The 24,248-nt window shown below is 44.8% G+C and overlaps 1 protein-coding gene across 1 annotated transcript; it reads left to right on the plus strand.

The window, feature by feature from the left end:
• Positions 1-18,386: 18,386 nt before the first annotated feature.
• LOC128416710 (scuwaprin-a-like) lies at positions 18,387-20,372 on the plus strand. The gene is made up of 3 exons (XM_053394767.1): positions 18,387-18,541; positions 19,397-19,531; positions 20,195-20,372. Exons 1-3 carry the CDS (start codon positions 18,406-18,408, stop codon positions 20,200-20,202), a joined length of 279 nt encoding a protein of 92 aa, XP_053250742.1. The 5' UTR covers positions 18,387-18,405; the 3' UTR covers positions 20,203-20,372.
• The last annotated feature ends 3,876 nt before the right edge of the window (positions 20,373-24,248 follow it).

Raw genomic sequence — 24,248 nt, forward strand, 5'->3', positions numbered from 1 at the left:
TACTAAGATGCCTGGATCCTTTTCACAGATCTCTATCTATGTTTTTATCCAGGCCCACTGGTTTGGGATCTGTGTTGCTTTTAATAATAACAATAATTTATTACTTATACCCCCCCCAATATGGCTGTGTTTCCCTAGGTGGCTTCCAACAAGAGATTGAAAATACATTAAATCTTCCAGCCCGAACCTGTCTTTCCTGCTACTTTGGGGAAACAGCGCCTAGGCAGACTGGGAGAGGACATTGTCCTGGACAAACAACGCTTGGCTGCTGCTCCCAGCACAATATCCTTCCCGGTAGCATCATTATCTTCCTCCTCTTCATGCTCTTGTGAAAACAGTCCCCATCTGGGTCATCCCAAACGCTGTTGGATGGAGAAGCATTTTCTTTTCTTTTCTTTAAAGGATATTTATTGAAATTTTCAACTTTAATACATTAAAAAAGAATCAAAAAACAAAAAACAAAAAAATTTAAAAACAAATAAAGTTCACAATCATTATTTTTCTATAACATATTTCCCTGACTTCACCACACCTCCCCTTCTTATATTCCAATTCAAATTGTTAGTTCAGCAAGTTCTTATCCCTAATTTTTGACCTTTTTCTATTTAGTTCATTTTAAAAAACCAATTTTACCTTATCCAAACTTAAACATCAATACTTATACATCAAAGAGGTTGTTTGGCAATATAGTCCCCATTTCCCCATTCAGAGACACAACAGCACATGTCCCACTCAGAGGCTTCCCTGATGCTTCTGGTTGGGCACAGTGAGGATGGAATGATGGCGCAGCAGCAGGGTCTTTGGGGGCTCCTCTTGCCTCCTCATGCTCTCTTCTAAGCGCAACCAGCAGAGCACTTCACTGTGCAGTCTTTCTGGGCCCACCAACCACCTTCTGCCAGGTTCAAAGAACCACGGGCTTGCAAAAAACAAACAGACCCCTTAACCATTTGAACTGGAAGATGGAGAAAGCATTTGGAATACCATGTGCAGTTCTGACCACCTTCCATCGATAGGATGTTTTTTCTGAAAAGGTTCAGAAAAGGGCAACCAAAACTGGGAAAGGGATGGAGCCCAAGCCCTACAAAGAAAAGTTGCAACATTTGGGATTTCTTTAGCTTAGAGAAAATACAAGTAAGGTAACAGGGTAGAGGTTCATAAAATGGTGTGTGGCATGGAGAAATAGGATAAAGTTTTTCTGGCAACTCTTATAACATCATGGACATCCATGGACATCCAATTAAACTGGAAATGGTTGGATTCAGGGTGGATAAAAGGAAGTCCTTCTTGATGCAGCTTTATAAACTGTGGAATTTGCTGCTTCAGGAGGCAGTTGGTGCCACTAACTTGGATGGTTTTAAAAGAGTGCTAGACCAATTCATGGAGGGCCACGGATGGCTTCTAGCCAGGATGGCTATGCTTTGCCTGCATAGTTGGGCACAGAAATGCTTCTGAATCCCAGTTCCTGGAAACCAGGGGCAGGCAGAGGTCTCCTGTGCTTCTATTCTGCTTGAGGGCTTCCCACCGTGCTTGGAATGCATGTCATTGTTTTTGCCACAGCTCTAACAAGAGAGTTTTGCATATATGGGCCAGTAAAAAGGTGCAACTAGTTACCGTAAGTCAAAAATGCTGCTCACTTTGCCACTAACTTGCTTCCCCTCCTCTGGCTTCTTACCACATCCTGGAGCTTCCCTCTGCTTGCTTAAGCATGGTCAAGGTTTAGTAGAACAGCTTAGTCAGGATATGGCTGTTTGAAGGTGGGACTCTTCCGTGCAGCTGTCCTTTGTGCCTTACGACAGCTGCCCAACCGGCTGGGATGGGGATGAAATGCTTATGGGTCTATGTGTCTAAAGGTAGCATTGCTGCAGAAATAGTAATTTATTATGGGCAGTGGCAACCCATGCTAGAAGGGCAAGTGTATTTAGGGAGCAATTGGGCAAAAATCTATCTGAGTGCTTCCCAGGAAAGAGAGCTAGAGGCTCTGCTTGAAGAGGAGGCAAAGAATATATTTGAGGAGTCACATCATCCAATGACCCATATTAAGGCTGTGGTCTACTAAGATGCCTGGATCCTTTTCACAGATCTCTATCTATGTTTTTGTTGTTGTGGTTGTTTAGTTGTTTAGTCGTGTCCGACTCTTCGTGACCCCCTGGACCAGAGCATGCCAGACACTCCTGTTTTCCACTGCCTCCCACAATTTGGTCAGACTCATGCTGGTAGCTTCGAGAACACTATCCAACCATCTCGTCCTCTGTCGTCCCCTTCTCCTTGTGCCCTCCATCTTTCCCAACATCAGGGTCTTTTCCAAGGAGTCTTCTCTTCTCATGAGGTGGCCATAGTCTTGGAGCCTCAGCTTCAGGATCTGTCCTTCCAGTGAGCACTCAGAGCTGATTTCCTTCAGAATGGAGAGGTTTGATCTTCTTGCAGTCCATGGGACTCTCCAGAGTCTCCTCCAGCACCAGAATTCAAAAGCATCCATTCTTTGGCGATCAGCCTTCTTTATGGCCCAGCTCTCACTTCCATACATCACTACTGGGAAAACCAGAGCTTTAACTATGTGGGCCTTTGTTCGCAAGGTGATGTCTCTGCTTTTTAAGATGCTATCTAGGTTTGTCACTGCTTTTCTAACAAGAAGCAGGCATATTTTAATTTCGTGACTGCTGTCACCATCTGTGGTGATCATGGAGCCCAAGAAAGTAAAATCTCTCACTGCCTCCATATCTTCCCTTTCTGTTTGCCAGGAGGTGATGGGACCAGTGGCCATGATCTTTGTTTTTTTTTTTTGATGTTGAACTTCAGACCATATTTCATGCTCTCCTCTTTCACCCTCATTAAAAGGTTCTTTAATTCCTCCCCACTTTCTGCCATCAAGGCTGTGTCATCTGCATATCTGAGGTTGTTGATATTTCTTCCGGCAATCTTAATTCCGGCTTGGGATTCATCCAGTCCAGCCTTTCGCATGATGAATTCTGCATATAAGTTAATAAGCAGGGATGGCCCAGAATTGGAAACAAGAACAAATACCAACGTTGGAGGAATGGAGAACAAAGCTGATGGACTATGCAGAACTTGATAAACTGACAGGGAAGATTAGATATCAGCGAGATCAAAGTTTCATCGAGGATTGGAAAAAATTAACAGATTATTGGGAATGTATAAGTGATAACGAAATAACGTTAGTGGCATTTAAAGAAGCTCTGTAATAGATTAAGAAATATTGCAAAAAAGCAGAATATAAGATGGGGGTAAGCATAAAGGTAATATAGAAATTGGGAAATGTGTATCAAAAAATTAGAATTCGAATGATTCTCAGAGAAGCTGAAGGAAGTCAAAAATTGGAAATGTATTACAATTTGTTAATTTGAAATGATTGTATGGAAAAATTAATAAAATATATTTGAAAAAAAAAGTTAATAAGCAGGGAGACAATATACAGCCTTGTCGTACTCCTTTCCCAAGTTTGAACCAATCAGTTGTTCCATATCCAATTCTAACTGTAGCTTCTTGTCCCACATAGAGATTTCTCAGGAGACAGATGAGGTGATCAGGCACTCCCATTTCTTTAAGAACTTGCCATAGTTTGCTGTGGTCGACACAGTCAAAGGCTTTTGCATTTTTGGTATGTTTTAATTGTGTTTTTATCACTGATGTTCTGCAATGTGTTTTTGTTTAGACACTCTTGTCCACATGTTTACAAAGCTGATGTGAGTTTTAATCTGTTTCCAGCCTATTATTATTTTAACTTTTTGAAAGTCCTTATATTTCTTATGGATAATTGTGTCATTTTCTCTCCTTCGTAAACTGCTTTGAGCTTCTTTTTTTACAATCAAGCTGTGTATAAATTTCATGCATTAAATACAACTTTGATGGCTGTGCCACTGGGAAGCATAGCTGAAAATGCTTCTCCATCCAACAGCATTTGGGATGACCCAGATGGGGACTGTTTTCACAAGAGCATGAAGAGGAGGAAGATAATGATGCTAGCGGGAAGGATATTGTGCTGGGAGCAGCAGCCAAGCGTTGTTTGTCCAGGACAATGTCCTCTCCCAGTCTGCCTAGGCGCTGTTTCCCCAAAGTAGCAGGAAAGACAGGTTCGGGCTGGAAGATTTAATGTATTTTCAATCTCTTGTTGGAAGCCGCCCAGAGTGGCTGAGGATACCCAGCCAGCTGAATGGGCGTATAAGTAATAAATTATTGTTATTATTAAAAGCAACACAGATCCCAATCCAGTGAGCCTGCCTTTCTGTCATCCACCAGACTCCCATGTCATGAAACACATCCCAGAAGCAGAAGTTAGGTGATGCTTGAAGTCAAAGGTCTCTGGGGTATTACTCCACTTGTATTAGCCCCATCCTAAGGTCAGCTTAAAGGGACGCGGGTGGCACTGTGGATTAAACCACAGAGCCTAGGGCTTGCCAATCAGAAGGTTGGCCAGTAAAGTGAGATGAGGACTGCAATTCCAGAATCGTCCATGACTGGACCTTATGGTCAGGGGTCCCTTTACCTTTACCTTAAGATCAGCTTACTTACCAATTAAAAGAGAAAGCAGGAGACACTCTTGTCCCACCTGCAATCTCATAGCCTCCAACATTTCTCCAATGAAAATAGGGACATCCCATTCCATAATGATAATTTTTCTATTTATACCCCACACATCTGACTGGGTTGCCCCAGCCACTCTGGGAGGCTTCCAAGATATATCAATACACAATAAAACATTAAACATTTTTTTAAAACAAAAACCCACTTCCCTGTACAGGATTGCCTTCAGACGGCTTGGGGGGTCAGATGACTCCATACCCTCCAACATTTCTCCAATGAAAAGAGGGACATTTTGGGATCAGATCAGAAATGGGACAGCTTCTCTAAATCAGGGATGTCCCTGGAGAATAGACTCAGTATATTATAAAACGATACTTTGTAATAGGTATGTATTTTTGTACATCTTTGAATAAATAGCAGTAATTTTTTTAAGGCATTGATTAACATTGTGGAAGGATTTATTTTTAACTGCCTGCATAGGCCTGGTGGAATAGCAAAGTTTTCAGCAGGCGTTTGCTCAGCACTCCTTCAGTCTCTCTGTAGCCTTCTTGGAGAGGAAAGAGACCACTCTCGCTCTCAGGCTGCCCATACCAATCCCCAGCAGTCTGAAGCAGCTGTTCAACAGCTGGAGAAGGAGCAGTGGGGAACCTGTCAATGGGAAACCCCCTCCTTGCATTGCAGGGCGTTGTGTTAGATGACCTTGGAGGTCACTTCCAACTCTCCAAATCTATTATTCTGTGTAAATGCATGCAGAAGACCTGTCTTCCTCACTCATTCTGATCACAGCTCCTCCATAGCCCTCCAAGGGAAATGCCAAAAGTGAAGGGTTTGGCTTTAAAAGCAGTATGTTCTATCATTCTGCTGTGTTTGAAATAATATACAGTTGTACCTCGGGTTACAGACGCTTGAGGTTGCGTTTTTTTGGGGTTACAGATGTGCCCAAACCTGGAAGTACAGTGGTGCCTCGGGTTAAGTACATAATTTGTTCCGGAGGTCCGTACTTAACCTGAAACTGTTGTTAACCTGAAGCACAACTTTAGCTAATGGAGCCTCCTGCTGCTGCTGCGCCACCGGAGCACGATTTCTGTTCTCATCCTGAAGCAAAGTTCTTAACCCGAGGTACTATTTCTGGGTTAGCGGAGTCTATAACCTGAAGCGTATTTAACCTGAAGCATATGTAGCCCGAGGTACCACTGTACCGGAACGGGTTACCTCCGGGTTTCGGCAGTCGTGCATGCGCAGAAGTGCTAAATTATGCTTTGTGCATGCGCATAAGTGCCGATTCACAACCCGTGTGTGCAGGTTGCGAACACTGCGGGTTGCGAATGTGCTTCCCGCACAGATCACATTCGCAACCCGAGCATCCACTATATATGCAGCATCAACAGAAGTCTAGTGTCTAGAGCTGGTTATGTTTAGCCTGGAAAAGAGGCGACTGAGAGCCATCTTCAAATATTTCAAGGGCTGTCACATGTGAGAGGGAACAAGCTTGTTTTCTCCTTCTCTGGGGGGTAGGACTGGCTTCAAGTTACAAAAACGGAGATTCCAATCGTACATCAATAAAAACGTTCTGACCATAAGAGCTGTTCCACAGTGGAACGGTCTCTCTCAGGAAGTTGTGGAGGCTTTTAAAGAGAGGTTGGATGGCCAGCCATCATGGCTGATTCCTGCACTGCAGAGGGTTGGACTAGATGGCATTTGGGGTCCTTTCCAACTCTACAATTCTATGATTCTGTGATTCTCTTCAGCGTCTGACACCTCCTCTTCCCTCTGACTACTCATCAGCGTCCCACCACCAATCCCTGGGCCCTGGGCCTTCTTTCCTTGGATGGTTCTCCAGATGATAACTCCCACTCTTCCTCTGTCTCCCAGCAGTCTATGGCAGTGGGGGCAGAAGGTATAAGAGCAAGCTTGCCAAATCAGTCCCTTTTCCTAGGTCAGAGCTTTCCAAACTCTGCTGCAACACATCAGTGTGCCGGCCGCAGTGTAGGTGTGTTGCAGGAATGCTCCCCGCACCCTCCCGGGACACTGCAGTCCTGAAAGGATGCCCCCTGCCCAGTCATGCTAGCCAACCCAAGAAACAGCTGAGACCACAGCCTTTGAAACAAGCCACTTAGACTAAAAGATTAAATCTCAGAATGATCTTGGAGGGCGGCAGCGCCTACCCTGGCCTTTGGCTTCTTCCGCCTGGCCTTTGGTTTGGAATCAACTTGATCCCCTCCCCCTCTTTCCTTTTTCCTTTCTCCTTCTGTGATGGAACTTCTATTTGGGGACTTGGCTTTTTCTGGCCCATGTAGGACCAGTCTGAATAGTTGGCCTTGGTGAAGATTTGATGTTTTCATCCGCAAAAAGTTTTTTGAGTTTCTATTGAAATGAGGCTGCAATTTAATGTGGTACTTTAATCTTGTTTTCAAGTTGTATTTCAATCAATTGTTTTTATATTTTATGTTAGCCACCCTGAGCCCGGTCTTGGCTGGGGAGGGCGGGGTATAAATAAAATTTATTACTATTATTACCCGTTGGAACTCACCACCTATTGATCCAAGGCAATCGCCTTCATGGTACGCTTTTCAGCACCTAAAACCATCCCTTTGTAGATTTGGAAGTTGCTCCTGAAGCTCATCTAGTACAACCCCCTTCAATGCCGAAATCTTGACTAAAGACAGATGGCCCTCCACCATCTTCCAAGGGAGACCCTTCCACTGTCAAAACAGCTCTTACTGTCAGAATATCCTTTCTCGTAACTTGAAGCCATTGGTTTGAGTCCTACCCTTCCACCTGCTAGAAACAATATCTTATAGACAAGTCTGCCCAGATTTTTAGAAAGCTTGTGCAGGTTTTAATCTGCTTTTAGCCTATTGTTATTTTACTTTTCTGAAAGTCCTAATATTTCTTATCGATAATTTTATTGTTTTATAAACCACTTTGTTATAGCAATGAGAAACCTAGAAAGCATCTTAAAAAGCAGAGACATCACCTTGCCAACAAAGGTCCGTATACTGGTTTTCCCATTAGTGATGTATGGAAGTGAGAGCTGGACCATAAAGAAAGGCTGATCGCCGAAGAATTGATGCTTTTGAATTATGGTGCTGGAGGAGACTCTTGAGACTGCAAGAAGATCAAACCTCTCCATTCTGAAGGAAATCAGCCCTGAGTGCTCACTGGAAGGACAGATCCTGAAGCTGAGGCTCCAAGACTTTGGCCACCTCATGAGAAGAGAAGACTCCCTGGAAAAGACCCTGATGTTGGGAAAGATGGAGGGCACAAGGAGAAGGGCAAGCAGAGGGAAGCTCCAGGATGTGGTAAGAAGCCAGAGGAGGGGAAGCAAGTTAGTGGCAAAGTAAGCAGCATTTTTGACTTACGGTAACTAGCTGCACCTTTTTACTGGCCCATATATGCAAAACTCTCTTGTTAGAGCGGTGGCAAAAACAATGACATGCATTCCAAGCACGGTGGGAAGCCCTCAAGCAGAATAGAAGCACAGGAGACCTCTGCCTGCCCCTGGTTTCCAGGAACTGGGAAGCATCAGAAGCATTTCTGTGCCCAACTATGCAGGCAAAGCATAGCCATCCTGCCTAGAAGCCATCCGTGACCCTCCATGAATTGGTCTAGCCCTCTTTTAAAACCATCCAAGTTAGTGGCACCAACTGCCTCCTGAAGCAGCAAATTCCACAGTTTATAAAGCTGCATCAAGAAGGACTTCCTTTTATCCACCCTGAATCCAACCATTTCCAGTTTAATTGGATGTCCATGGATGTCCATGATGTTATAAGAGTTGCCAGAAAAACTCGTATTTCTCCATGCCACACACCATTTTATGAACCTCTATCCTGTTACCTTACTTGAATTTTCTCTAAACTAAAGAAATCCCAAATGTTGCAACTTTTCTTTGTAGGGCTTGGGCTCCATCCCTTTCCCAGTTTTGGTTGCCCTTTTCTGAACCTTTTCAGAAAAAACATCCTATCGAGGGAAGGTGGTCAGAACTGCACATGGTATTCCAAATGCTTTCTCCAGTTCAAATGGTTAAGGGGTTGGTGGTTGGTTTGTTTTTTGCAAGCCTGTGGTTCTTTGAACATAGCAGAAGGTGGTTGGTGGGCCCAGAAAGACTGCACAGTGAAGTGCTCTGCTGGTTGTGCTTGGAAGAGAGCATGTGGAGGCAAGAGGAGCCCCCTGCGCTGGGTCAGCTATGGGGCTCATCTTCCAGCATCATAACTTTTATATGCCTGTTGTCTTTGTCCATGGAGTTTTTTTGGCAGGGATACTGGAGCGGCTTGCCGGTTCCTCCTCCAAGTGGATCATGTTTGGTCAAAACTCTCCACTATGACTTGTTCATTTTGGGTGCCCTGCTCGGCATAGTTCATAGCTTCTCTGAGTTATTCAAGCCCCTTCGCCACGGCAAGGCAGTGATCCATGAAGGGGACCACAGACCCTAGGACTTGCCGATCAGAATGTCAGCAGTTCGTATCCCCGCGACATGGTGAGCTCCCATTGCTCGGTCCCTGCTCCTGCCAACCTAGCAGTTCGAAAGCACGTCAAAATGCAAGTAGATAAATAGGTATTGCTCCGGCAGGAAGGTAAACAGCGTTTCCATGCGCTGCTCTGGTTTGCCAGAAGCGGCTTAGTCATGCTGGCCACATGACCTGGAAGAGCAGTCTGTGGACAAATGCCAGCTCCCTCGACCAATAAAGCGAGATGAGCACCACAACCCAATAGTCGTCCACAACTGGGCCTAATGGTCAGGGGTACCTTTACCTTTACTATTATTATTATTATTATTATTATTATTATTATTATTATTATTACCTTACCCCTCCTTTCTCCCTGATGGGACTCAAGGCAGCTTAAAGATAATAATAATAAGCACTAAAATCATAAAATAAAACACAAATTAAAAACAACAACAATTAAACATTGTGTGTGTGTATATATTTCATTTATTAAAGCCAAACAAATAATTACAATAAAAACAGCACAACACCAGCCCTTTCATTAAAACAGCACTTCCCGAAAGCCGGTTGGAAAGTCTTCACCTGCCGGAAGGACAAGAAGGGAGCCAGTTCGGGGGGGGGCCGCTAGGGGCGCATTGGAAGATAGCCGACAATAGCATCTCTTCGGCTCACACGAGGTAATTAAGAGGCTAATGATGGGAGTAATTAGCCTCCCGGTTTTTCCCAGGGGATGGAAAAATGCTGCCTCGTCCGTGGATGCCTACAAATCACCCCCAAGTTCAAAAGAAGGAGGGGGTGGGGGCACTGGACGGAAAGCCCTCGAGTGAGTTTTTTGCTCTCCCTGACGCCGCTTCTGATCGCGATCCTAGTTGCATTGCTCAAAATAAACAATTGGAGAAGAGTAAATGCACATGTTTCGAGCGAAGGAAAGGGTGTACTGATTGCTAATTAAATCAAGCACTGAGAAGCTGAGTGACGGGTTGGATTGAACAGAAGACTACATCAAAGAATCACAGCTATGTCAGTACGTTGAAATGGAGCGGAAAGGGGGGGAAAAACTTTTCTCTTTTTCAGTATGATTTACCTAACAACCCCTCCCCAAGAAGAACCGCCACACAACTGATAGCAAGTGAGATGGGAAAATAAACTGTGTGGAAATAAAATTATTAACTAAAGCCTTTGTTTTGCGGAAGATCTGGAAAGGAAACGAAAGGCTTTTGGATGACGCAGTTCTAATTGGGAACTCTAATTGGGAGACAGACTTTGTTGCAAGATTTACAGTCAAAGGGGGAGTAAGCCATGGTTCTGTTATCATATCTGAATTCTACGTTTGACTTGGCAAGAACTCCCCTGAAAAGACTGATTTATGGAGCAACTGGTCTGGGAAAGTTAATGAGCAGACGCTTAGACTGCTATCTTATGGGAACTGCTGAAATGGCGTCTGCCGTTTGAATAGAACTTTTGGATCAGCGTGAAAATCCACACAGGACTATAATAATGTTTGCTTCAGGACAAAAAAATTGGCTTCCAGGTGGAAAAATCAAAATTGGAAACAGAACTGTTAGATCCCAAAACAAAGATACTTTCAAAAATGTATAACTTGCTGTTGAAATGGAATACTCAAGATGAAACGGTTAAATCTGCTATGATTAAATGGGCACAAGATGTTGGACATAACATTATGTTTGCTGACTGGGAACAGTTGTGGACCACAGGTATGAAATTTACGGCATACAATGCCTTAAGAGAGAATATTATGAAAATGATATACAGGTGGTACATGACACCAGTCGAGCTTGCAAAAATCTATCATTTGCCAGATAATAAATGTTGGAAATGTAAAGAAAATGAAGGTACATTTTTTCACCTTTGGTGGACGTGCCCAAGGATAAAGGCTTTCTGGGAGATGATTTATAATGAAATGAAAAAGGTATTTAAATATACCTTCTTGAAGAAACCAGAGGCCTTTCTCCTGGGCATGGTCGGCCAATTGGTGTTAAAGAAGGATAGAACTTTCTTTATGTACGCTACAACAGCAGCAAGAATACTCATCGCAAGGTATTGGAAGACACAAGATTTACCCACCCTGGAAGAATGGTAGATGAAAGTGATGGACTATATGGAACTGGCAGAAATGACTGGCAGAATCCGAGACCAGGGAGAAGAGTTGGTGGAAGAAGATTGGAAGAAATTTAAAGACTATTTGCAGAAACATTGTAAAATTAATGAATGTTAAAATGATGTTGGATTGAAATCAAGCGGCCTTAGCAACAAGGTTAATAAGAATATGTAAAAATGGATTGATAACGGATGAAAATATAAAGTTATAATATGTTGAGATATTGAGTTAAGATAAAAGAAAGAGGGTAAGGATTTGCTGAATTAATTATGTGAACGGGAATACAAAAAAGGGAGGTGTGAGGAGGTCAGGGAAATAAGTAAATGAAATTTAAGGTTTGAAAAATTGATTTGTTTTTAACTACTTTTTTCTACTTTTTTGTATTTTTATCCTTTTTTATTTATGTATCTTCGTATTTTTTGTACTTACTTTTTTCTTTTTTTCTGTTCTCTTCTACTTTGTAATTTTTTTTCCTTTTTGTAAAACTTCAATAAATATATTTTAAAAAATATATATAATAATGTTTGCTTCAACTCGCTTGTGGAGATAATCTCAGAGGTTATAAAGGGGGGGAAATGATAACAACAAGAAGATTGGAAGATCGGATTTGTAAAGGATAACAACAAAGAGATGGAAAGATGGGACTTGAGATAATCAAAGCAGCAGAAGTATGAGAGGATTGGACCCTATCTGAACTTGAAGCATGGGTACCCCCAACAAAAATTTAAAATTTGGCTAAATATTTGGAGTTTATTATGTATTGTTATAATTTGGAATTAATGTGATATGATTGGTTTGTCAATTGGAAATTTAATACAAATTATTTTAAAAAAAGAAAAAGAAAGAAGGGAGCCAGTTCAATGGATGCAAAGCACAGCAGCCCAAGTCCTGACGGAGCGTGTTCCAGTGGTCACAGTGATGGAACCAGAATTGCAGGTGGAACAATACCTTTAAGAGTTTCTCTTGCTTTCTGTTTTAATTGGTAAGCTGAGCTTGGCGTGGGGCTAATTCAAAAGGAATATAGATACCCCAGAGACCCAGGACTTTGAGCATCAACTAATGTCTGCTTCTGGGATGAGCTTGCATGACATGGTCTTTCCAAGAATGAAAGAAAGAAATACTTACAGGGCGGGGAACCGTGTTGTTTGGAAGGGCGGCCCTGACCTGTCTTTCCCGCTGCTCTGGGGAAACAGCACCTAGACAGACTAGGAGGGAATGGTCTGGACAGACAATGCTTGGCTGCCTTCTCAGCACAATATCCTTCCGGGTATCATCATAATCTTCCTACTTGCTCTTGTGCAAACAGTTCCCATGTAGGTCACCCCATATGCTTTTGGATGGAGAAACACGTCCAGCTACACTTTCCAGGGCCAGAGCAGTCAGAGTGATACCACTGAATAAGGCAAGAGACCCCGGGGTCTGTCTCTTGTTCAGGGGTCTGTGGTGGAAACCCCTCAGCTCCACAATTTATTTTATTTATCTCATAAAATTTATACACTGCTTGACTGTAGAAAAGGAAGAAGCTCAAAGTGGTTTTGTTGTTTAGTCATTTAGTCGTGTCCGACTCTTCGTGACCCCCTGGACCAGAGCACGCCAGGCACTCCTGTCTTCCACTGCCTCCCGCAGTTTGGTCAAACTCATGCTGGTAGCTTCGAGAATACTGTCCCACCATCTCGTCCTCTGCCGTCCCCTTCTCCTTGTGCCCTCCATCTTTCCCAGCATCAGGGTCTTTTCCAGGGAGTCTTCTCTTCTCATGAGGTGGCCAAAGTATTGGAGCCTCAGCTTCAGGATCTGTCCTTCCAGTGAGCACTCAGGGCTGATTTCCTTCAGAATGGATAGGTCTGATCTTCTTGCAGTCCATGGGAATCTCAAGAGTCTCCTCCAGCACCAGAATTCAAAAGCATCAATTCTTTGGCGATCAGCCTTCTTTATGGTCCAGCTCTCACTTCCATACATCACTACTGGGAAAACCATAGCTTTAACTATATTTAACAAAGTGGTTTATAAAACAATAAAATTATCGATAAGAAATATAAGGACCTTCAGAAAAGTAAAATAACATTACCCTAAAAGCAGATTAAAACTTGCCCCAGCTTTCTGAAAATCTGGGCAGACTTGTCTATAAGATATTGCTTCTAGTGGGAGACAATTTACAGCCTTGTCGTACTCCTTTCCCAATTTTGAACCAATCAGTTGTTCCATATCCAGTTCGGACTGTAACTTCTTGTCCCACGTAGAGGTTTCTCAGGAGACAGATGAGGTGATCAGGCACTCCCATTTCTTTAAGAACTTGCCATAGTTTGCTGTGGTTGACACAGTCAAAGGCTTTTGCATTTTTAGTATGTTTTTATTGTGTTTTTGTCACTTATGTTCTGCAATGTGTTTTTAATGTACACCGCCCTGGGATCCCTGATAAAGTGTGCTATCATCATGGTGGAACGCTCTGTCACAAGAGACTAGGGCCCTGCGGGACCTGACATCTTTCCGCAGGGCCTGCAAGACAGAGTTGTTCCACCAGGCCTTTGGTCAGGGCGCAGCCTGACTCCCTCCTCTGGCAACCTGCACAGAATTTTGCTTAATTGGTTGCCATCAACTTGATTTTAATTAATTTTTATAATGAAATATTTTTAGAATGTTTGATTATTTGACTGTTTGATTATTTGATTGTTGTTAGCCACCCTGAGCCCGGCTTCGGCTGGGGAGGGCAGGATATAAATAAAATTTATTATTATTATTATTATTATTATTATTATTATTATCATCATCATCATCATCACCATCATCTATCTCACGGGTGGGGGCTCAGGGTGACCACAACCATCAACTCTGACTGGTGCAATTGCATTTCCTCCTCTGTGAAACCACCATGTTTCCTGGTCCAGACAGCCTCCCTCCCATCACTTTGCAAGCCCGATACGATTGAGTGTTATGTCAACGGTGAAGACAGAAGAAGAAGAGCTTGGATTTGATATCCCGCTTTATCACAACCCGAAGGAGTCTCAAAGCGGCTAACATTCTCCTTTCCCTTCCTCCCCCACAACAAACACTCTGTGAGGTGAGTGAAGCTGAGAGACTTCACAGAAGTGTGACTGGCCCAAGGTCACCCAGCAGCTGCATGTGGAGGAGCAGGGAATTGAACCTGGTTCACCAGATTACGAGTCTACCGCTCTTAACAACTACACCACACCGGGTCAAGATGCAACTATGAGGAACAGCACAGCTGCTGGCCTAGCTGTCATGGATCTGCAAAGGCACAGGAGCCCAAGTAGAACTAGGCTCTTGGCCACCCCATCAGGTGATGCTTTGGGCTTCCCGTTGGGACTTCTGCTTGGCCACTGTGAGAACAGGATGCTGGAGTAGATGGGCCAAGTCTTGGGTCTGATCCAGCTACAGGACTCTTCATTTTGTGCTGGGGCAAAATAGATAAATCTCCTTTTTTGACCCTAAAATATGCAGTGCAGCCCTGAAAGGGTGCCTTCTTCCAAGTCTTGCTGGCCAACTGAAGAAACAGCTGAGACCACAGCCTTTGAAACAAACAACGTAGACAAAATAATTAAATCTCTGAATGATCTTTTAGCAGTGCCTACACGTTGTAACTCCTCACCTATTGATTCGAAGCAGGTGCCTTCACTGCACGCTTTTCAGTGACTGCTAAAACGTTATTTAGACACTCTTGTCCACATGTTTACAAAGCTGATGTGAGTTTTAATCTGTTTCCAGCCTATTATTATTTTAACTTTTTGAAAGTCTTTATATTTCTTATGGATAATTGTATCATTTTGTCTCCTTCGTAAACTGCTTTGAGCTTCTTCTTTTTACAATCAAGCTGTGTATAAATTTCATGCATTAAATACAACTTTGATGGCTGTGCCACTGGGAAGCATAGCTGAAAATGCTTCTCCATCCAGACTTCCGGGTTAGCACCATCGGCTAATGGCGGATTCCCTCCGAGCTCCAGAGGGAATCGGCTCCGCAGGATTGGGTCTTGCCACTGCGGCGACGCGGGGGCCCTCAAAAATCACAGGCGGTGAAGCCTGTGAACCTGGTGACTCAGCGGGCACCATTTGCGCCCCCCGACCTGCGAAGGAGCCTTTTTAAAGGCTTCGGAACGGGGGACGGGGTGAGCGGCACGGTGCTGAGAGTCGACTGCTTCTCCTGCGGAGTGAAGCCGCATTGCCATGGTCGGAGAGCGCTGACTTCTTCTTGTGAGCAATTGGACTTTAAAGCAACAACCCGTGAGTAGTACGGAAATTGGAATTGTAAAGAATTTTTTTTTTAATTAGGCACGATCGGGGAAGGCGCAAACAGGAAGTCCGTCTCCCCGTCTTGTAAATAATCTAAAGCAAGGACCTGCTAACTAAGGTCGAGAGAACCCCTTCTTTTTTTACTTGGTAAAAGACATTAATTTCACGATTTGGCAGTATAAGAAATCTTACTGGAGGATAAAGAGCTAATCTTGGGAGCTGAAGTGCCACCCCCCCCCCCCCGGACCCGGGAGTGCTCCACGAGAGAGCCTGTTGATGAGGTATTGAAGAGTCTGACAGCTGTCAAATTAGCTGTCAAGACGGGAAAAGAGAACTTTGTTTCTGTTGCTTCTGCTGGTTATATTTGTTACAATTTGGTTACAATTTGTTGAAAACAAGGAAGAACTGATACAAACTAACTTGATTTTTGGATTTGAACTGGAAGGAATATTAAGTTACCAAAATCCCTCTAGAGGGGGATTTGGGACATTACAAGAATGGCTGGAGGAGGGAAAATTCAAGCTGAATTGGACAGAGTTTTTGTTCTCTTGGGAAAGTTACAAGGCCAAATTGATGTTTTGGCTACAAATGTTGCAACTCTGAACTTAACAGTAAACAACATCACTGAATTTGATAAGGATTTGATTCAGGAAGTCCATGCAGCTGGACAAAAAGAGAAACGTGAGAGCTTTGAGAGTGTGGAGAAGGAGATATATGTTGTTCTTGAGGAAAAGGAAGGAGGAGCTGTAATTTTGCAGATGACAAAGGAGAGCCAGAGGCCTGACATGATGGCTACAAAGGAAAATAAGAACTTGATGTCGAAAATCTGATCTGAATTGGAGATTGAAGAATGGAGAGATCTCCTTATGTGGAGATCTGAAGACCCAAGGATTACAAATTTGTTTAAGGTGGAAGTTGGAGCTTTGGGGACATTTGGACTTGAAAGGAGTAAGAAACAAGATTCAGGCTCCACTTTTAAGTATGGAGGTCTGGCTGGAAGAAACATGGATCCCGTTGGGCCAGAGCTTCTCCGAGATCTGGTGTTTAATATTAAGGACTATCAAAAAAACCGGCAGAGAGGAATTGAGAGAGAATTAAGAGCCTCGGACTTGAGATCTCCAGGCTGATAGTAGACTAAGACTGATGGACATTTGTTGGGGATTGAAACCGGGAAAGGGGGGGTGGAGTTTGGGAATCCAAAGGGTGCATAATTACAATCTGTTTTGTTTTTACTTTGCTTTGTTATTTGTATGAAAATTGGGGAATTCATGGAAGGGAATTTGGGTTGACTTTAGAAAAATGTTTTAAGAATGAGTACTGATGTATAAGTATTGATGTTTAAGTTTGGATAAGGTAAAATTGGTTTTTTAAAATGAACTAAATAGAAAAAGGTCAAAAATTAGGGATAAGAACTTGCTGAACTAACAATTTGAATTGGAATATAAGAAGGGGAGGTGTGGGGAAGTCAGGGAAATATGTTATAGAAAAATAAGGATTGTGAACTTTATGTGTTTTTAAATTTTTTTCTTTTTTCTTTTTTGATTCTTTTTTAATGTATTAAAGTTGAACATTTCAATAAATATCCTTTAAAGAAAAGAAAAGAAAATGCTTCTCCATCCAACAGCGTTTGGGATGACCCAGATGGGGACTGTTTTCACAAGAGCATGAAGAGGAGGAAGATAATGATGCTAGCGGGAAGGATATTGTGCTGGGAGCAGCAGCCAAGCGTTGTTTGTCCAGGACAATGTCCTCTCCCAGTCTGCCTAGGCGCTGTTTCCCCAAAGTAGCAGGAAAGACAGGTTCAGGCTGGAAGATTTAATGTATTTTCAATCTCTTGTTGGAAGCCACCTAGGGAAACACAGCCATATTGGGGGGGGTATAAGTAATAAATTATTGTTATTATTAAAAGCAACACAGATCCCAAACCAGTGGGCCTGGATAAAAACATAGATAGAGATCTGTGAAAAGGATCCAGGCATCTTAGTAGACCACAGCCTTAATATGAGTCATTAGATGATGTGACTCCTCAAACATATTCTTTGCCTCCTCTTCAAGCAGAGCCTCTAGCTCTCTTTCCTGGGAAGCACTCAGATAGATGTTTGCCCAATTGCTCCCTAAATACACTTGCCCTTGCCCTTCTAGCATGGGTTGCCACTTCCCATAATAAATTACTATTTCTGCAGCAATGCTACCCTTAGACACATAGACCCATAAGCATTTCATCCCCATCCCAGCCGGCTGGGCAGCTGTCGTAAGGCACAAAGGACAGCTGCACAGAAGAGTCCCACCTTCAAACAGCCATATCCTGACTAAGCTGTTCTACTAAACCTTGACCATGCTTAAGCAAGCAGAGGGAAGCTCCAGGATGTGGTAAGAAGCCAGAGGAGGGGAAGCAGGTTAGTGGCAAAGTGAGCAGCATTTTTGACTTAACTAGCTACACCTTTTTACTGGCCGCTCTGAGCTCAGCCTCGGCTGGGGAGGGTGGGATACAAATAAAAAATTATTATTATAAACTTTTCTTTGTAGCTCTTGGGCTCCATCCCTTTCATAGTTTTGGTTGCCGTTTTCTGAACCTTTTCAAAAAAAAAAAATCATATCAAGGGAAGGTGGTCAGAACTGCACATGGTATTCCAAATGCTTTCTCCATCTTCCAGTTCAAATGGTTAAGGGGTCTGTTTGTTTTTTGCAAGCCCGTGGTTCTTTGAACCTGGCAGAAGGTGCTTGGTGGGCCCAGAAAGACTGCACAGTGAAGTGCTCCACTGGTTGCGCTTGGAGGAGAGCATGAGGAGGCAAGAGGAGCCCCCAAAGACCCTGCTGCTGCGCCATCATTCCATCCTCACTGTGCCCAACCAGAAGCATCAGGGAAGCCTCTGAGTGGGACATGTGCTGTTGTGTCTCTGAATGGGGAAATGGGGACTATATTGCCAAACAACCTCTTTGATCTTCCCTTGTACAGGGACCACAACCTGTGCAATACATGCTTCTCATCATTTCTTGTGCAATGACGGCCTCACCTTCCTACAGCCAATTAAATCTGGGCAGGGCTCCCCTGAGGATGTGGCCTTATAAAGCACCTGGCTACAGGCTAGAGAGCACTCTGCTCTGCCTAACCATGAAGTCTGGTGGCCTCGTCTTCTTCCTCGTGGGGCTCTTTGCTCTCTGTGCCATGATGCCCTCTGCCTCAGCCCAAGGTATGTGACCCCATTGGGGCCGATCCTTCTGATGATGCTTTGTGTGGGATCCCCTTCATCCCACACCCCCAAACCCTTCCAAGTGTAGAGTCCAGACTCTTCAGAGGAGCAGAGGCACCGCTATACCTGGGAATGTTGTAAGTGGCTCCACAGTGAATCCTTCAATGTGTTGCCATCTCCTGTAGGAAACGAGAGAGTTCTTATGGATGGGAGGAAGGAAGAGAAGTGGGGTGATAGATGAGGAGGGGAGGGGAGGATGGAGATGGAGGCACCTCCCCAACACACACAAGCAACTAAAGGTGGCCCTTAAAGCTGCAGCCCAGGAGTTAAGCAGGTGCAGAAAGGAGGTCTCTGGTGCCCAGTCCAAAGCTGGAAAGAACTTGGCATCAAGAAGAAGAAGAGTTTGGATTTGATATCCCACTTTATCACTACCCAAAGGAGTCTCAAAGCGGCTAACCATCTCCTTTCCCTTCCTCCCCCACAACAAACACACTGTGAAGTGAGTGGGGCTGAGAGACTTCAGAGAAGTGTGACTAGCCCAAGGTCACCCAGCAGCTCCATGTGGAGGAGTGGAGACGTGAACCCGGTTCCCCAGATTACGATTCTACCGCTCTTAACCACTCCACCACACTACACATCCCCATCAAGGGATGGGGGTGGCCATTGTGGGAGAAGTTAGCCAGCCCCAGCAAAGACTGATCCAGTTGCAACCCAGATGTTCAACTCTGTGCTCAGAGGGAGGAGAAAAACAGGAGGAAACTTATTCATCTGGGCTGTGCTCATCCTATAAAGGCTGGGGTAAATAAAGGCTTTTCAAATGTTGTCTCTGAGCCATAATGATGTTCTTTGTTACAGGGAAGCCTGGAAATTGCCCTGTCTATGCTGCAGTAGTGAAGCCACCTTGCATTAAGTGGTGTAATACAGATTATGATTGTCCTTCCATCCAGAAATGCTGCCCAAAATTTTGCTCCATGGTCTGTGAAAAACCAAGTAAGATGCTGAGCCCCTTGTGGATGATTTATTGTTATATATTGCCTCCCCCTTTCCCTTCACTATGGGCTCCCAGTGTGTGTTGCAGTTTGAAACTGCAGTTAAAACAAATTGCAGTCTCAGGAATACAGTTGGTCCCCCAAAATGTAGATAGCTATCAGGTGGGAACAACATAATGAGGGTGCCAGACACACCTCAGTGGGAAGGGAGTTCCCCCAACTTAGGGGCTGCCCCAGAGATGACTTTGTCAGGGTGGAGGAACTGCCTGCTGATGTTTACTCCCAAGAGAGTCTGCAAGTATGGAGAAGCTCTCTCAGATAGTTGGTGCCTACGTTATTTAGGGCGTTAGACATTAATGTAGGCACCTTGAATGGAGTCAGGAAAGGAACTAGGTGGGCTGAAGACAGCAGTTCTGCACAAATTGTCCAAGTTTTGCTCAAGGAGTTTTGCCTGTTTCCTCTGAACTGGCAGCTAAGAGATGGTCCATAATCATGACATGGGAACAGGGGGATGGGGCCAAGGCTCTGTCAATGAGCACCTTGGTCCCAGGCTCCATCTGGGCATCTCCAGGTAAGGGATACCCTTGTCGTCTGCTTAGCTAGGGTGATGAGCACCGATCTCTCGAGGGTTCTTGGATGCCTGAACACTCTTTTACCCCTGCAGGAAATTGATGACAGTGATGCACAGCCTGAAATCCCTGCAACTTCTACAGTTTTGGAGAGGGTGAACCCAGCACCCAAGGAGTGAAGGCAACGATAGACCCAGCTCCCTCTTGACCCAATGGGCCCGATCCAGCATCCTTCCCTGCCTGCAGTAAAATGATCCCTGTGCCTGCATACCAGAGTGTCTTGTTCTTGAGTCTTGCTTGCTTATATCTTTCCAAAAGGGTGTTGGCAGGAGGGAGGGAGGAAGAGCCTCTGGCTGAGGGCTGTGGAAACCCAACGGATCACACATACAGCCAGGGAAGGGCAGCTTCGCAATGGGGCAGAGTTAGCAGGGGAAATGCACTTGGGTGAAGGGCGAAGGGTCACTGTCCGTTGGGGGGTAGAAGCAGGAGAACTAAGGCCATTGATTTACAGCAGGCTGGGTGTAACAGGATCTTGTAGGTCAAATAATGCACCCCTCTCTTGACTTCCATCCCTAGTTCTCAAATATTTGACTAATGAAGCAGGGCTTGCTGTGTCTTGCCTCTGGGACCCAGGTCCTTTGTGGGCTCCCTCTTGGAGTGTGTTGCTGCTTTCATGCCCACCTTCCTCTTCTGAAATCAACTGGACACAGGACAGCAGCAGCTGTGTGTGCAGGACCCCCCTGCAGTGATGGGCAGGGAGGGTGACCAGAACTCCTGGGGCCTCTTCCTCTGGTTATTCAGCAGCCAAGAGCTGATTCCTGTTCCACACAGAGTCCAAAGTGGCAGCATTGTGTGACCCTCAGGTGGAAGACTCAGGTGGGAGCAGTGTGAATATGAGGAGTCCTAACCACATGGAGGGACGTGGGTGGCACTGTGGGTTAAACCACAGAGCCTAGGAGTTGCCGATCAGAAGGCTGGCGGTTCGAATCCCCGTGACGGGGTGAGCTCCCGTTGCTCAGTCCCTGCTCCTGCCAACCTAGCAGTTTGAAAGCACGTCCAAGTGCAAGTAGATAAATATGTACCGCTCTAGCAGGAAGGTAAACAGCATTTCCGTGCGCTGCTCTGGTTCGCCAGAAGCGGCTTAGTCATGCTGGCCACATGACCCAGAAAAGCAGTCTGTGGACAAACGCTGGCTCCCTTGGCCAACAAAGCGAGATGAGCGCCACAACCCCAGAGTCATCAGCGACTGGACCTAATGGTCAGGGGTCCCTTTACCTTTACTACTGCTACTACTACTACTACTATTATTATTATTATTATTATTATTATTATTATTATTATTATTATTACCTTACCCCACCTTTCTCCCTGATGGGACTCAAGGCACCTTAAGGATAATAATAATAACAACCACTAAAGGCAGAGAATAAAACACAAATTTAAAACAACAATTAAACTGTGTGTGTGTGTGTGTGTCATTTATTAAGGCCAAACAAATAATTACAATAAAAACAGCACCACACCAGCCCTTTCATTAAAACAGCACTTCCCGAAAGCCGGTTGGAAAGTCTTCACCTGCTGGAAGGACAAGGAGGCAGCCAGTTCAATGGATGCAAAGCGCAGCAGCCCAAGTCCTGACGGAGCGTGTTCCAGTGGTCACAGTGATGGAACCAGAATTGCAGGTGGAACAATACCTTTAAGAGTTTCTCTTGCTTTCTGTTTTAATTGGTAAGCTGAGCTTGGCGTGGGGCTAATTCAAAAGGAATATAGATACCCCAGAGACCCAGGACTTTGAGCATCAACTAATGTCTGCTTCTGGGATGAGCTTGCATGACATGGTCTTTCCAAGAATGAAAGAAAGAAATACTTACAGGGCGGGGAAAGTGCTGTTTTAATGAAAGGGCCGGTGTTGTGCTGTTTTTATTGTAATTATTTGTTTGGTTTTAATAAATGACATGCACACACACACACAATGTTTAATGGCTGTTGTTGTTTTTAATTTGTGTTTTATTCTATGCTTTTAATGGTTATTATTATTATCTTTAAGCTGCCTTGAGTCCCATCAGGGAGAAAGGCGGGGTAAGGTAGTAGTAATAATAATAGTAGTAGTAGTAGTAGTAAAGGTAAAGGGACCCCTGACTATTAGATCCAGTCGTGGCTGACTCTGGGGTTGCAGTGCTCATCTTGCTTTATTGGTCGAGGGAGCCGGCATACAGCTTCCGGGTCATGTGGCCAGCATGACTAAGCCGCTTCTGGCAAACCAGAGCAGCGCACGGAAACTCCATTTACCTTCCCACCGGAGTAGTACCAATTTATCTACTTGCACTTTGACGTGCTTTCGAACTGCTAGGTTGGCAGGAGCAGGGACCGAGCAACGGGAGCTCACCCTGTCGTGGGGATTCAAACCGCTAACCTTCTGATCGGCAAGTCCTAGGCTCTGTGGTTTAACCCACAGCACCACCTGCATCCTAATAATTATAGTAGTAGTAGCAGCCAGAACCTCCTCTGGATGTGGCTGAGGCATGTGCCAACTTGCCAGCTTGCCTTTTCCAGGAACAGCTTACAGCAGCTGTCACAGCAGCAGATGTTCTGCGATAAGACTTCTGGCCGCAGCTCCCAGCTGAGCACCCACATCCAGCATCACTTCCAAAGCTCAGGTGGGACTCGGATAACAAAATGCAGCTCCACCCAAGACCGGTTGTAAATTTAGCCTCAGATTGGCTAATTCTCTGGCAAAGCGTCAGCCTTGTTGCCTAGATCCATTTCCAGTTTGGTAGCCTCTGTGATCTGGTCCTTGGCTGCTTTCAAGCAATGGTTATTCATTCATTCATTTAGATATTAGTATACCACAGGAGAGAGTGTGTGTGTGTGTGTGTGTGTGTGTGTGTGTGTGTGTGTGTGTGTGTAAGAGGTTTACAGCAATAAAAACACAAACCCATACAATAAAAAAGTTAAAAACAGACATTGATTAACATTGTGGAACAATTTATTCTTAACTGCTTGCATGGGCCTGGTGAAATAGCAAAATTTTCAGCAGGCAAACTGGCAAAGAAGGCGCCTGTTGAATCTCTAGTGGCAGAGAGTTCCACAGGACTTGGCCAATAACCCTAAAGCTTGGTCTACTTGTTGCTGTCAAATGAGCCTCATCAATTTGGGGAATGACCAGTGATGCTTCTGCATGTGATCTCAGTTATCTCAGCACACCTTCTGTCTCTCTGTGGCCTTCTTGGGATATGTGAAGGAGGAGGGGGGGAAGACCGCTCTCGTTCTCAGGCTGCCAATACCATGTTCCAGATCTCCCCACAGTTTCATGCAGCTGTTCAACAGAGCCACTTCCGCCCTGCAGAGGAGGTGGGGTTGCAGGAATCCCTGGCTGCGTCACCCTCTGGCCAGCCAATCGGCTGGCTCTGGGGGCGTGGCCTGCCCTATTTAACACAGGCACGGCAGGGGATCTCCCTCTTTGCCGGCCAGCCAGCTGTTCCTGTTTCCCACCCTCCCACCCTATAAGGTTTTTGTTCCTGGACCTTGCTATGGACCTTCGTTGGTCGCCATTGAATTTTTCCACTTGGCAAATTGGCACCGACCACTTGGTTTTCACCTACCTCATAGCAAATTGTCACAACTTTCTGGGTATTGGCGGTTAGGCATTGGTATTGTTCTGTAGATGGAAGAGGGGAGGGAGTGCTATCACCTGCCCCGCATATTGAAGGGTAGTCCAATAAAGGATTCCAGGGGGCGTGGCCCTGTTCGAAACCTATGGAGGTGAGGGCCTAAGGCACGCCCTCTAGCGGTGACCCCGGGGGAGTTCCTAGTTGATGTGCACCAGCAGGACTCCCCCTACTGGTGGTTAACCCTTCCCAGACTTCAAGCAGACGGGCTGGAGTCAGATATAGTCATTTAGGACCAATGCCTAAGCCAATACCACTCATCACCTGTAACCAACAAAGTTGTGGCCCTTTTTAGCCCATTAACCTTAATAATTATGTCATGTGTCTTTATTTCCACTGGGGGGGTGAGAACTCACCACACAACACGGAGAGGGAGCAATGGGGATCCTGTCAATGGGGAACCTTGTGATTCCTGCATTGCGGGGGGTTGGACTAGATAAGTCTTTCCCAAACTTGGGTCCCTGCTGTTTGGGAAACACTG

The sequence above is a fragment of the Podarcis raffonei genome, chromosome 6 (assembly GCF_027172205.1).
Source record: "Podarcis raffonei isolate rPodRaf1 chromosome 6, rPodRaf1.pri, whole genome shotgun sequence".
Lineage (NCBI taxonomy): Eukaryota > Metazoa > Chordata > Lepidosauria > Squamata > Lacertidae > Podarcis > Podarcis raffonei.

Bases quoted from the DNA above. Each gene is read 5' to 3' on its own strand.
- LOC128416710 (XM_053394767.1), top strand. From the start codon at position 18,406: ATGTGGCCTTATAAAGCACCTGGCTACAGGCTAGAGAGCACTCTGCTC. The intron at 18,542-19,396 runs GTATGTGACCCC...TCTTTGTTACAG, and splicing joins GCCCTCTGCCTCAGCCCAAG to GGAAGCCTGGAAATTGCCCT.